General features: G+C 34.4%; 1 protein-coding gene across 3 annotated transcripts in view; it reads right to left on the minus strand.

The window, feature by feature from the left end:
- The window catches only part of LOC123675584 (scavenger receptor class B member 1), a 129,471-nt gene that overhangs the window by 57,168 nt on the left and 56,582 nt on the right, over positions 1–15,721 (minus strand). For all 3 annotated transcript variants that reach the window (XM_045610962.1, XM_045610963.1, XM_045610964.1), the window contains exons 2-3: positions 14,121–14,271; positions 3,883–3,974 (exon numbers count right to left, since the gene is read on the minus strand). In XM_045610962.1, coding sequence (XP_045466918.1) covers positions 3,883–3,974; positions 14,121–14,271 — 243 coding nt within the window. The remainder of the gene's footprint in view (positions 1–3,882; positions 3,975–14,120; positions 14,272–15,721) is intronic.

Raw genomic sequence — 15,721 nt, forward strand, 5'->3', positions numbered from 1 at the left:
ATAATAACAAATTCTTTTCTCAGAAATAAATGAGTTTTTGGATTGTCCTTATTGTGATTTCTATTGAACCTTCGTGTTAAAACATAAATATGGCATAGTAAAAATAACTAACTCAATCTCTTGATACGCCATTAGTTCAAGGAAATGAACGAATGAAAGTGCATGAAATAACCGATAAGATAAGATAATACTTATGATTGAATATATATTTAATCGCATAAAAAAACAAAAAACAAGAACATCTGGTTTCCTTTACTCATTATAGAATTAGTCTTCTGTTTTTCTTCTTGAATGTATCCACTATACACCATCGGCATCGATATCTATTCCATATTAGTAGACATTAATGAGAGCCAATTCGTTCAGTCTGTTTTCACTCGTTGTTTCACTTAAATCAGTTTTAAGTCTCCTTAAACTTGAGAAAGTCCTTTCTGGGGTACCACGGGAAACAGGTTTAGTATCCAACTTTTGCCACAATATGTAAATATTCAGAAAAAGGTTTTTATCGCACTTGTCCAAGCATTCCAGAGCAGATTTTGAAGTGAAAGAGATGATGGACATAACTGTCTCAAATACTTCAAGTTCTGCCTTTGCAACTTCAGAACTGGTCGCCAAATTCAATGGTAACACACAAGATACTGCATATACAATTTGATGGTTTTTCGTGAACCTTTGGGGATAAATGAAATGATTTTATAGTATGTGCTAATATGCAGGGGTGTTGGAGCGGTTCAAATGTCTTCTGACGGACCGTCGCAATTCTAGGAACTTGCAGTATACCGCCACTTTGGCTTCATAAAAATGAGGGTACTGTTCAAATAACTTTCTAGCTATAATCGAATAACTTTCTGCTGCTACAGCAACCAAGAAATTGAAAGAACATATAAACATACGGTATATCATTAGAACGAGCTTCTTCTCAACATAAGATCTTCCGAAATTTCTTCAATCAACAAAAAAAAATTTAATATGTCATTTTCAAGTTTCCATGAGAAGTTGCCAAAGCAAAAGGTTCTCCTAACAATCCTTGTCTATCAGGAGACTGACATTGGCATATCCTGCTATATTATAAAGGAAGCCGTTATTCGAAATTTTGACATGATATTTCATCACAGGTCTTCTTTTTGTATAAGGACTAGATTTAATTCCCTACGCCTCCTGTAATTTTCTATAGAAAATTATAAAAATGGTAATAGAGGCGTATGGAATAAAATTCATGCCCCCTCCCAAATGAACAACTACTCTTGTTCATTTGGGAGAGAGAATGACTCTTTTTTCCTCTATTTAGCAATAATAATACTATACATATAGTATTATTCCACAAATTATTAACAATATCAAACATATTAAAAAATTATGTCCAACCATTGGAAGAAACAAAATACCTACCACAGAAGCTCCAGCTGGACTATAACTTACGTGGTGTGTGAATGCCCAATTTCAATTATGAAAACATATCAAATGTAAAATGCAAAAGAAAAGAAACAAATAAAAATCTCTTTTTCTTTTTTCCTTATTTTCAAATTTGATTCTTTGAAAGGGGTATTGCCTCTTGTCTGTCTTTTTTGTTAGAATGTTTCTTAATTTTCTATTCTCGTACGCTTTGAGCGTCTCTATTGTCTCCTTTATTTGTTTGTTTTTTTTTTCCTCCTTAGTTTCGATTTTCAATTCTTCCGTGATTTGTTGGTTGCTAATGTACCATGGGTCGCCAACCACTGTCTGATGTACAGTATTTAGTGTACTTTGTAACTGATATTTCTTATGACATGATATTTATCGGTATGTCCAAATATAAATCATATGTAACTGACAAAACGTTATATTCATTTTTACTCTTTATAGTTATTCTTAATTTTTATTCAAGATCATTCAATTTATCAAGACGTTTTATTAGTAGGTACTGAAGTATATCTTTGGCACGAAGTTCTTTATACAAGTTTGAAAAGACAACATGGTTTCACGGCAATTTTTCAGAACAATTTCAATTTTCAATTGAAAATTTTATAAACAAAAACATTTTCATTTTGAATTGAGTGTGAAGATCTATGATCTTCATTATCTTGCATTAAGACTTGGATCGTTTGAACATTAAGAAGTTGTGAGCATTCAACCTGCAGATTTGAGTGTCACATATAATATAATGACAGGAAGCTAGGTCCGGTCTAAACATAATATCATCTTGAGCATGATTCTGTTGGATACAATTAAGCAGTTGTCAATGTGAGTTTGACTGTCAAGGAGGAATAAACTCCGAATCAGCTGGTGACGGAATGCCTAGCTATATCGTTCGTAGGCCAGTCAACCCTGGACATTTGCACACCATGTGTTCAGGTGTTTCCGTTCCACAGAGCTTTAAAATCTAATCTCCTGACTTACCCACGTGGCACAAGAGATAATACACCGACAGTGTCCTGTCAGCAGTCCCACCATGAGCTCGAGGCAGCTTCAAGAGCTTCCTGCTATAGTTCGTTAATGCACTACAAATATCTTTGCATGAGCAAGACCAGGATTGTTCCTCTAAAGGAATTTTCTATTATCCAACTCCCATTTTTGAACCACTGCCTTATATTAGATTTTTCCAAGACAATGAATGATTATATTCCTCAATATTTTCCTGATTTACTACACACCACTATATGATCTGCCTTCATCAATTTCATTTCATCTTGAGTAATTTCTTTCGAGTCAATACGAGTTACTTTCTCTATAATTTTTTGAAGAAAAATATTTCCATGCTGGAATTTTCGAAATTCATGTTCCGGAACTTGTGAAATATATAAATCGAAAAAGAAATTTGTCGGTTCGCTATCCACCAAACGCCATACAGAGATTTTCTTCTTCTTCTTCATGTGCCTTGTCAGTTTTGTCCGACCTTGGCGATCACCATTGAGAATGCTTCTCGATCCTGTGCCATATGCAAAAGTTGACCTGCATTTCTTATTCCGGTCCATTCTTGGATATTTCCGAGCCAGGAGGCTTGCCTTCTTCCTACACCCCTCTTTCCTTCTATTTTGCCGCTGATTATCAATAGCAGAATTCGATAGCGACTTCCCCCATCACATGGCTAAGATAGGATATCTTCCTACTCTTGATGACATTAATCAATTCTCTATTCTTGTTGGCTCTTCTTAACACTTCTTCATTTGTTTTGTGTGCTGTCCAGGGAATTTTGAGCATACGTCTGTGTAACCACATTTCGAATGCTTCAATGAGGTTCAATGTTGACAACTTGAAGGTCCATGTTTCGACACCATACAAAAGCACCGGCCAAACATTACACTGGACCATTCTCTGCTTCAAGTACAGGTTAAGTTGGTCATTACATAAAAAGGTCTTCATTTTTGCAAAAGTGGTCTTGGCCATTGCTATTCTACGTTCAATCACCATATCCGGATTCAGCTGGTCTGTTATTATAGACCCCAAGAAAAGGAATTGATTTACACTCTCCATGGGATTTCGGTTAAATTTAAGTGAAGCATCAGGATATGGGTTACGGCTACATACTAAAATTTGGTTGCATTTATTTTGATCCCCATTTCTTCTCCCACCTCATGGATTCGATCAAGCTGGAAGCTATTCACATAAAATTTCGTACAAAAGCAGAAGTTAAGTTGCATTGTTTCTCCTAGCTTCAGCACATGAACAAATTGAATGCAAATAATCAAGGAATTGTGCAAATAATTCCATGGAAATCTTATCACATGCAACGATGAAATCAAACACTAATATTTTATAATCTTAATCAGTGATATCGAAACAAAAGAATTATTTTTTTAATTAAACACTTTATTTGAAATTAACAAATTTTTTCGTTGGACTCGTCGTCAAATGAAATCTCAAAAAGATATTCATATTACAAAAAAAGATTGTTTGAATGCTCACCTTGATAATGAGGTAATCCAGCCATGGTATTGATGATAAAATTATTCCGATGGCTAATGTGAAGATCCCTAGAAGTACCACTGCTAAACGTCCTGAAATAAATAAATCAGATATATATGTGTCAGATTAAATGGAAAATATTTTAAATACACAGAGGTTCTCCTAACTGATACAGACTCCTAACATCTAAGAAAAAAGAAAAACTAACAGAAAGTCGGAATAAAAAACATTCAACTTTGAATGAAAGATTCTGTTCGTCTGTCCGGTCTGTTTGTTCGTGAATACGATAACTCTCGAACGAAATGAACTAAAAACTTTTTGGAGTAAGTTTGAATCTTAAAAACTGCAGTTGAATCTGACCAAGGATTTCATAAAAATGGGCCTTGGAAAATTTGTTCTTCCCGTTATTTTAAAAATATAAATTTTATGGAATAAAAACCTGCATTTGAATGTAAAATAACAATTTCAAGCTTAATCTCCTTCTTCTTCAACCACGACGCAAAAATTTCGTGTTGATCGCACCACTAGAACCAGACAAGAATATCTAAAAAATAAGCCAATATTTCCGTGATCTCAAAAAGGGCGGAGCTGAGATTTTGGTATTTAATATGAAATTAACCATAACGAAGAATATAATATTGAAGAAGAAATACCCAATACTCAACATAACAAATGTTGACGTCTAAAACTTGACTTCTGAATGTCTTCCAGGAGTCTTTTTTAAGCTGGTTCGATATTTAAAATGGGAAAATTCAATAACTATAATAAGTAACGTTTTCGGTCAGAATTTATTCGAAAAGTCTGCTTGACAGATCTCTGTCCAACATACATGATGAATAGATATGTTATAGGAAAAATGAAGGAACAATCTAATTCAATAATCTAACAACAAATCCTATCGCTGTTAGATTCTGTTTGTTCATATAGAATAACAATTGCAAGCTTTGTACGAAATTTCATGTTTATATCGTCATCTGAACCAGTGAAAATTCAAATAAAAAAATTGTATTTTCTGGTAAACATCGTGGTATAAACTTCCCAAATGTGACATTTACATAATACAGAATGTTATATCATATTATCCGTATATTTTTCAGATCTTGTAAATATTTCGTGAACACATGGCTAAAAAATAAAATAAATTATTTCCACTTCTATTGAGTTATGATGGTTAACATTCTATTTGCTGCGGAGTCATCTACCTGTTAATCAAGCTGAAGATTCTTGAGTTTCTCCATATGCAAATATTTGAGTTTTCTTCATGCTATAGTTTGCTTAATTGGTCTATTTCAATATTGGTTTATTATGATAAAATTGTTTTCAGAATTAAATATAATATCATGTTTGAGTGACAATTGTCAAAAATATTATTCATTTAAATTAACTCGAGTATAAGCTATGAGGTGTGAGTGTGACCTGGGCAACCATCTATTTGAAACCAGATATTTTGTTTGTCAGCCAGTATCAGTCATCCAATATGTCTCAATGTATAAAATGTATTGAGCAAGGAAGTGGACATTTTAAACAGTTTTCATGAATATAGTCTGTTTTCTTTAAATTTTTTCATAAAATCGGTATTATTAAAATAAATTTTTTCGTTTGAATTATTTTTATTCGACAGATAAATTCATGATTTTCAAGCGAATAACTTACAATCATAAAGAGCTTCAAAATAGAGTAAATTCAGGTTTGAAATATTTCAACTTTTCGTTGTTATCTTGTTAGCCATGATATTATGTCATGGGTGATTCAGAATCAAGATTTCAGGGGCGTATTTTTCAGGTCAAAATAAGACTTTTTTCTATGTGTTTGAGATATTAAGATCAAATTTGAAATATAGGTTATGTTATAGGGTTCTCATCATTCAGTATGCCGAGTGAGCGGTTCGTGTGACCCAAGCAACGAAACAAAAGCAAACAAATTGTGTAATTTTTCGAACAGGTGATAACAATTGGCCACCGAGACCTAATGATTTAACATCTTCAGACATAAATGTTCAAATAGGTCATGGAAAGGATAAAGGGCTGCTAGCCATGACGGTCATTCGGCTGATATCGTTTTTCATCGTTACAATGAAATAAACATCCATTGATTTCTCTTTGAATATACTCGTTTTTTTATATCAAAATGAACCTCTTATTGGAGAACTCTTTACAACAAGATTTCGGAGTATGTGAAAACCAAATCTCAGAAATATAATTCTTTTTTTTTATCGAAGATTTGTCTCATGAAATTATGAAATGCCATAAATATGGCATTGTTTTTGGAAAAACAAATTAGGTATGTCAAAATTATCTGTGGCACTTTGAATGCTTCCTCGTCATTCGCTCCTAAAATATCAGCCCTCCATAGTAAGTTATTCTCAGCATGACACTACTTTCTCCGACAAAGACCTGATTTATGCATTTACAAACCTTCAATGCCGTAATCTGAATACCCTTGCTAGAATTCCTTAAAATCGGACAAGTAGAACGCGAAATGTTGAGATTGAGAGCATGCTAATCTGCTGAAGATTAAGTTTGAATGGAACCATCTTCGGTCCAAATTGAATATACATACCATCCAATTTCCAAGTTGAAATTTTAGATTGGATAACAAAAATATAACTATCCCAAAAGTGATTACAATGCCTCTACTAGTTTCATTCTCGCATATGTATAGTAGACATAGACATCTCACCGCTTCGATAAGTTCAAATTTGAGTTCAAAAAATCTGTGAAAATACTTTTGAGAACAACAGACAGAGAGTTCTTTCTGGAGAGACCAGAGCTGACAAAAAAGACATCGTCAAGGAAACCATTATAGCCGTATTAGATAATTATTCAGAAAAATCGACAGAAAAAGTTCTGCAGAAAATCAGCAAAAAAATGCAGGGTGAATCTAAGGAAATTAAATAGAAACTGGAACTAAATTGGAACAGCTGCAACAGGAAAATAAGAAGGCTATTGTATAATAATTCTTGAAGTTCCTGAAACATGAAATTCAAATCCGACAGGGAATATTGCATTAATATGTAATAATGAGAATATAAACATCGCAGAACGTGCAATATTAGCATGCCATCGTCTAGGAAAAAAGACAGAAAACAAAACAAGACCCATACTAATTGAATTCACGGATGAATTCCATCGTAACCAATGTATACATATATTCCCGTAAATAACTCCTGGGTACAAATATTGTAGTGAAGGAGGATTCTTCTCCTCCTTGTTTTTTTTTGTTTTTTTTCTCTCTAATATAAAAAAAAACCTCTGTTCTTGAGAAAGAAGGATAGTTGATCATGAGCAATGAGTAGGTTATGGCAGTATACAAGCTATTTGCTGAGACTGTTATTCCTGCTTCGTCTTGTATATACACTGCGCAAAAAATTAACGCACATTATGGAAATCTCAAATTTATTCTACAACTGAAGCTTTATCAATGATAATTATTTTTATCAGAATTATGCATGCATATGTTATCCACTTTCAACGTTTTTCTTCACTATATATGTTTTTCTCCCAGCAGGAATAAAAAAAATGAGATTATCAGATTTTGAATGTATTGGCTCCATTCTGAAATCAGTTGTTCTCGATCAATTCGAGTGATCAATAGTTTTTCTTTCGTTTGATTTTCTACACTCGATCGCTATGCAACGCGAAACACGCAATTTGACCCAAGAGGAATGTGCCCAAGCGGTAGTTTGGCGAGAAGAAGGGTGGAAATACACAAGAATTGCAGAAAAGTTTGGAGTTTCCCATACAAGTGTGTCCAGAATGTTGCAGCGATTCAGGGAGACAAGTATGAATATCCGAAGACATGGACAGGGTAGACCACGGGTAACAACTGCCATTCAAGGACGTTACTTGAGTGTTTCTTCGTTGAGACAACGGTTTGCAACCGCTCGCCTCCTTCAAAATCAGCTTGAGCAAACTCATGGGGTGCAAATTAGCACTCAGACAATAAGAAATCGTCTCAGAGAATATGATTTAAGGCCTCGTGTCGCGGCAAGAGGCCCAGCTCTTACCCCAGCCCATCGAAGGGCGCGTTTGGATTTTGCGAGAGAGCATATCCATTGGGAAGAGGCTGATTGGGAAAGAGTTCTCTCCACAGATGAGTCTAGGTTCTGCCTCTACCATTGTGATCGATGTTCCCTTGTATACAGACGTCCACACGAAAGATATGCTCAGTGAAATTTTCTGAATACTACTGGTTTCGGGAGAGGATCGATTATGGTATGGGGTGGAATATCTTTGACTGCTCGCACAGACCTAGTGGTCGTTGATAATGGAGCTATGAATGCTGATAGGTATATAACATTCTTGAAGAGCATGTAGTGCCATTTGCCCCATATATATATATGGCCAGCAAGAAGTCCAGATCTCAATCCAATTGAGCAGGTTTGGCACAACCTCAAGGCTGAGAAGTTCAGAAAATCATCCAGCTACTCTTGAAAATTGTTTATTTCTCTTCTTTCACATAAGATTCGTTGAAATCCTGAATTTTTCTTCCATTTAATGTGTCTTGTTTCGTTCAAAACCTTCCCGAGAGAACATAAAAAATAAGTCAATGTAGAGTTAACTTTCATTAAAATTGAGATTTTCAGAATGTGCGTTAATTTTTTTGCGCAGTGTATTTCGACGTGTATGTTTTTTGGATAAATAAAGTGAAAATTGAAATTGAAGTTTCAGTAGACTAGGAAGCAAAATTATAATTGTGTCATTCATTTCATCACAAAGCGTTCAGCAAAAATCAATTAAGGTATGTATAAAACACCTGTTAAATCTTAACTCTTTCAAACGAAACTCTGATTGGTTGACGGACAAAAGATCATCATTATTTCAGGTAATGAACTAAAAGTAAATACTATGCGGTAAAAACAGAATCATGTCGCAACCGACAACCATAGAGATACCCAGACTTTTACGCTACGAGATAAAAGGAAAAGTAGCTGCGTTCCATTCAAGGCCATTCGTTGACCGAGTTAAACAAATGAGAGTGAAAGCGAAACATTCGACCTGAAGATGATATAATTCCATTAGGATAATAACAGACATTTACATAGAGTTGAAGAATGCAGAAGCATTATTACATCGAGAATAATTCGTAAAATTCGTTCTTCATTCGCAACTATACCTATAGTTGGAATATTTCATGAAATCTTTGTATGATCAACATGTTAACTTGTTTTACGATTTTTATACTACCTGGGTAGTGGAAAACATTAAGAATGAACAAATGTATGAAGATTCTATTCTTTCAACTGAATGAACTTGACATTTTGTTTTATTGTCTAAGTCTATGAATATCCATTGTTGTTAGTTCATCAGGGAGTTTGGAGGATATAAATCTGACAAATCAATAAAATTAATGGATAACTCTATAAAGAAAATGAATATTCAACACAGCGATAAATTCACTCCAATCAATCTCAATTATTCGATACTGAAGAAACGTGAATTATTGCGAATTTCTTGTGGAGAAATTTTAATTTCTAAAGAGAGACAGGTAAGATAGAATTTGAATGCAGACAATCTAGAAGTGAACTAGGAAGAATTTAGATACGTTGAAAAAATACACTTTTTACTTTTAATCATGTAGCAATGGTAATTACCCACCCCTGTACAATCTTTCATTTCCGAGAATTTCTACAATTTCAGCATATCGTCATAACCTTTGAGTGTGATAGATTATTATCTTTTTGTACTGTATATCAATATTTATCACATTTATTGATTACCTAGTGACCCGAATAATTTACTTACGTCATTACCGAGAGAACTATAACAAAAATTACATTAATAAAAATCCCCATAATACAGTGGCGGTTCGTCGTATGAAGCAATTGAGATCGAGCTTCACATGTAGAACTAATAAACTGTGGAATTTCTCCACATTATTTATATAAAATGATTTCAAATAAATACCAGTCTCCAAAATAAGTTATGGAAACATGGGATTACCTCAAAGTTTGATATATTAATTGAGCGCGCACCTCTTTCAAAAATCCAAATTTTTAAACGCTCAAATCGTTAAAAATAGGAAAATATTAATCCCAGAAAATTGAAATTTCTATATGCCAAAAATCGTATCGAATACTTAAATATAAAATAACATATTTGATAACATTTTTCATTATAATCAAGGGGTTCTGAAGTTGCTTCATATTTTATAGCATTAGACGCTTCAGACTTTTCCCATCGAGATTTGAACTTATAAAGGGTGTTTTTTTTCCAGGTATATGACTTTAAGTTGACATTACTATTCAATATGGCGACCAATTTAACAGCTGTCAAGTGATTTATTCTCAGGTTGGTTTCATCATGAATAGACTCACTCCTGAACAACGCTTGCAAATAGTGCAATTTCATTTCGAAAATAATGTTTCTGTGCGGAATACGTATCGCGCACTACGTCTATTTTATCGTCGACAAAATCGTCCATCAGAGCAGTTGATTCAATTAACCATGGAACGTTTTTGCACCACGTTTACTCTTATTGATAACTCATATCCTCAGAGACGCCGTACGGTGCGTACAGAAGAAGCTATTGCTGCTGTAGAGCGTAGCATTGAGGAAGACCCGAATGAAACTATCCGCCATCGAGCACAGGAATTGGATCTGTGTCCATCCACTTTATGGAAGATTTTGCGGAAAGAACTTGGTTTGCGTGCTTACAAAATCCAACTCGTGCAAGAATTGAAGCCAAACGATCATCAAGTAAGGCGTAGATTCGTCGTATGACCCAAAATGGGATTGCCGTTGTTCCCGATTTTCATAAGCGAATTTTGTTTAGCGATGAAGCGCACTTCTGGTTGAATGGCTACGTCAACAAACAAAACTGCCGCATTTGGAGTGAAGCTAATCCTTAAGTGTATGTCTAAACACCGTTACATACAGAAAAACTGACTGTTTGGTGCGCTATATGGATTGGTGGAATCATTGGTCCGTACTTCTTCAAAAACGATGATGGCCAGAACGTTACAGTCAATGGTGATCGGTATAGAGCCATGATTACTAACTTTTTCATTCCTGAATTGAACAAACATGATGTATAGGAGCTGTGGTTCCAACAAGACGGCAGAACATGTCACACAGCTCGTGCCACAATCCATTTATTGAAAGACACGTTTGGTGACCGCCTAATTTCACGTTTTGGACCTGTGAATTGGCCTCCAAGATCTTGTGATTAAACACCGCTAGACTACTTTCTGTGGGGCTACGTAAAGTCATTGGTCTATGCGGATAAGCCACAAACCCTTGACCATTTGGAAGACAACATTTGCCTTGTTATTGCCGATATACGGCCACAAATATTGGAAAAAGTCTTCGAAAATTGGACGTCCAGATTGGACTACATCCGAGCCAGCCGTGGCGGTCATATACCAGAAATCATATTTAAAATGTAATGCCACAAGATTATTTTGGGGATAAATAAAATTCATGTCAATCGAATAATCCATCGTTGTTTTATTGCAATTTAAAGTTCTATAGCTCTAAAAAAAACACCCTTTATATACCACACAATTGAAATCTTGAATTTTCAATTTTTTCACAGAATTTCAAGGAAATTACATCGAAGTTATAGAGGGTAAAATGATTGATCTGAAATTCATTGACCTTTGTGTAAAATAAAATAAGAGATGTCACATAACCAAAGAGGTCATCCAAATCCGGAAGAATCTCAAAATATGATAATTTCAAATTACAGCTTGCCAGAGATGAAATTTCAATGTTTAAATAACCATATTCTAATCTAATTTGAAGGCTTAACTTCATATCTGACGAATGACCTTAAATGTGAGAACATAGCACTTATATGACCATGAAGTATATTCAAATGAGTGTTGGCCAAACGGATAGCCAATTATATAGATACCCCTTCAGTTAAAAAGTATCAATTTGCCAATTCTTACAACTCATCACAGTTTCATTGTGAAATCATGAAATAGTTAATGTTTTCATTCCTACTCTTCTAGGCCTCTGTGTGGCCTCACAAAAGATTGTACGACTTTTGTTTCGTGTATATTTTGTTACTGAGTTCATCGCTACTACAACAACTACTCTTGGTAATTTCCGATATGTAGATCCATCCTGTAGGACAGAATCACTAGACCAACTGATTGTTATTATAAATATACGTTATTTACAGAAATTTCCAAAACTTTTATGCCCGCCACTCACGAGGCGTTTTTTCGAGCGTTTGGAAGCTAGGCTTCCAAATGGCAGCTAGTCTACACTGACTGCCATACCAGGCTGCCATCGAAACCTGCCACTCAAGGTTGTTTTACCGGGTCGGATTTCAGATGCTCACAGACAGCTGACAATTTATCAGGTACCGTCGGAACTTCGAAGCGACCAAATTCTCGTGCAAAATGAAAGAATTTTTGATAAATTTCATCGAAATATTTAGGCAGACAACCTGTCGATGGAAATTAAAAAGCTCAGCATACGCAAACATTAATATCAAAAATGAAGCCTATGGGGAACTAGTAGAATATTCCAAAGAAAAATTACAGAATGAAAGGGTATATGTAAATTTCTATTTGGCTGATATCGTTTTCTATCGTTATTGACAAATCTTCCTCTACATTGAAATAAACATTCATTAATTTCTCTTAAAATATACACGTTTTCTTTAATATCAAAATGACAGCTCTTTTTGGAAAACCCCTCAGTATAACAACTGATATTTTAGCTAATTTCATTTCAAATTAGCTAATAAAATTTATAGTTTCCGACATATTTTTTGATAAGACTTACGGATTCTTCATTCGATACGTAAACAGAAAATTCCAGGCTAGTTTAAAAAGGTATGAACTGTCTGTTACCGATACCAAAGAATTATTATTGAAAATAATTATCCAATTAGAGGGTTTGGATATTTACTGTTCGACTTTGTCTGGCATATGTCCAAAATTTGTTTCTTTTTATGAAGAGATCTTTCTTCCATGAAATGTCCCATTTGATGGTAGTGTTCCTAGTTAATCAGTATTTTTACCGATTTGAATCGAAAAAATCTAAAAAATTTTTTTTGCAACAAGGTTTACTCATTTTGTAATGTGAGAAAATGAGATTTGAGTGTTCGAACCAAATTACTCGAAATAATTTTTTTTATTACCAATTCGATTGTCCTAGCCTGTAATTTTCTGTTTACGTATCGAATGAAGAATCCGAAAGTTTTATCAAAATATATGTCGGAAACTATAAATGTTGTTAGCTAATTTGAAATGAAATTAGCTAAAATATCAGTTGTTATACTGAAGGGGTTTTCCAAAAAGAGCTATCATTTTGATATTATAGGAAACGAGTATATTTCAAGAGAATTTAATGAATGTTCATTTCAATGTGAAGGAAGATAATGTCAATAACGATGGAAAACGATATCAGCCAAATAGAAATTTTTTATATACCCTTTCATTCTGTAATTTTCCTTTGGAATATTCTACTAGTTCCCCATAGGCTTCATTTTTTATATTCCTGTTTGCGTATGCTGAACTTTTTATTTTCCATCGACAGGTTTCCTGCCTACCTAAATATTTCGATGAAACCTTTCAAAATTTCTTTCATTTTGCACAAGAATTTGGTACGCTACGAAGTTCCGACGGTACCTGATGAATTGTCTGTGATCATCTGAAATCCGACCCGGATACTAAATAAAACAAACTCTTGAGTGGCAGGTTTCAATGGCAGGCTGTGATGGCAGTCAGTGTAGACTAGCTGCCATTTGGATGCCTGGCTTCCAAACGCTCGAAAAAAACGCCTCGTGAGTGGCGGGCTATTGTGATATGTTGAATCCCCTTATTGTTGGGATTTGTGTCAGATGATAAATACAATTGAGATTTCAACTCATAACAGGTTGATTGTGAAATCATGATCATCCATATGAGTAAGGATCGACCACTAGCATTCAAATAGTTAATGTTTTCATTCCTACATTAAGTTGGCGTGTTCTGTGTATGCTTTGTTACAGAGTTCATCGCTACTAGAACAAATCCTCTTGGTAATTTCCGATCTGTAGATCTGTCCTATAGGACAGATTCACTAGGCCAACTGATTGTGAATATAAATATACGTGTATTGATACACAGATACCACAAGCAAAATTTTAGAGCCTTATGCAACATTTTCAGCACTCCTTCACGGTAAATTCCAATTGCAATGCCTAATTTTAGATATAAGCTCAAACCCCACGTCAGTATAAGAGGATAAAATTACCAATTGAAGACATGTTTCTAAAGATCAATTGTGAATACTTACTGTGACTTAGCTTGCCTTGCTCAGAGATGAGCATCTGTAGAGGATGGTAATCATTGTTGTTTGGATTGCCAAATATCTTATCTCTAGCATGTCTTGTTACTCTGAAATACTGCTTGTAGAGGCCCATGCTGTTGCCTCCTAATAGATTTCTCTGGAAGAAAATAAACAATGAAAAAAAGCAGAGATTACAGTGTAAAAAGTAATGTTCCTCCAAAAATATTGTATCAGTAGGAAAAAAAAACTTTATTGAAGAACCTTTGTTTTTACCTCTCAAAAAGAATGGAAAACTACTGAGTGCTCGTTCATTTATGTTGCAATAGCACCCTTGGAAACCACAGAACTGTTTATAGATATCCACGCAAAATTCTAACTCGATCGGATCTGTATCCACTGAAAAATTGGGTTCCAATATTATGTATGAATTTTCTATGATTCAGATATGCGATCACCTTAGAATTTGGTATGGAGCTTGGAACTGCCATTGTTTTCAACGACCAAAATCTACGTCAGTTTTTTGGTCATCGAATGTTAAGAAATTTCGTTTTGATATTTTTCTTGAATTTTCTGTAATTCTGGTTACGCGATCAATTCAATTCTTTTTAGGTTCTTCCATTCGAGAGTTATCCTGTTTACAGACGACCGGACGGACAGAACCAAATTTGAGAACGGATTCGCCATTAATTAATCGTACCTTATCGTTTAACTTGTTCAAGTAATCTTCATTTATGCCTAACGCCGTTTCGACAGAGATGTTTTAATTAATTTAATTTTTTTTTGAGAAATGCTTATTGGTTTTCCCAGAAAACTGTACCTTAACTATTAAAATGTACAGTCCGATTTTAAAATTCCGTCTTTATCAGAAACATATACTCCATAAGTGTCAATGATGCGCAATTCTCTCGCGAAATAATTTCGCGAGGGAATTGCATCCTACACTTACTAATTGCAACTGTAAGTCAGAGCATATTCATCTCAGAAATATTTGACGAAATATAGATAGGTAGGAAGTAGGAAGTAATAAATTAAAATGAACCTTCCTTCGGGAACTCAGATTTTTTTCTAAATGTTTCAGGTACATCTACGCAATTAATAACCTTCAGCAAATACCGTCTCCGTGACATTATCAAACCGACAGTAAGCCACAGGCCAAAATATTGCCAAATATTGTAACAGGTTTAATGAAACATTAGAATCAGGAGCATGTCACTTCAATAGTCGTCCCACACTTCTTAAATTGACCTTAAAGTTCGCCAGTATAACTGCTAAAGAACTAAATCGGTTTTTGCTGACACTTTCTCTTTTATTTCTGGAGAGAGACATGTTAGATAAACCATTATAACCGAGGATTTGATACAGATTTGGTCAGCGAAATTCTAAGGATAAAATTGAGGATATAATTATTGATGTAAATCAGTTCATTGGTTATATTAACGATAAACGTTTTATTTATGGCTATGTGCGCTTATGAAATTTCCTACTCTAATAAGTACAACTCACGGTAATTCCTGGTTACCAAGATCTCTACAGAAAAAATAATTCATTAGATTTATTTGAACCTTGATAACATACACCTGATTCGCCTTCAATATAACATGTGTTTT

This window comes from Harmonia axyridis, chromosome 3, assembly GCF_914767665.1.
Source record: "Harmonia axyridis chromosome 3, icHarAxyr1.1, whole genome shotgun sequence".
NCBI lineage: Eukaryota > Metazoa > Arthropoda > Insecta > Coleoptera > Coccinellidae > Harmonia > Harmonia axyridis.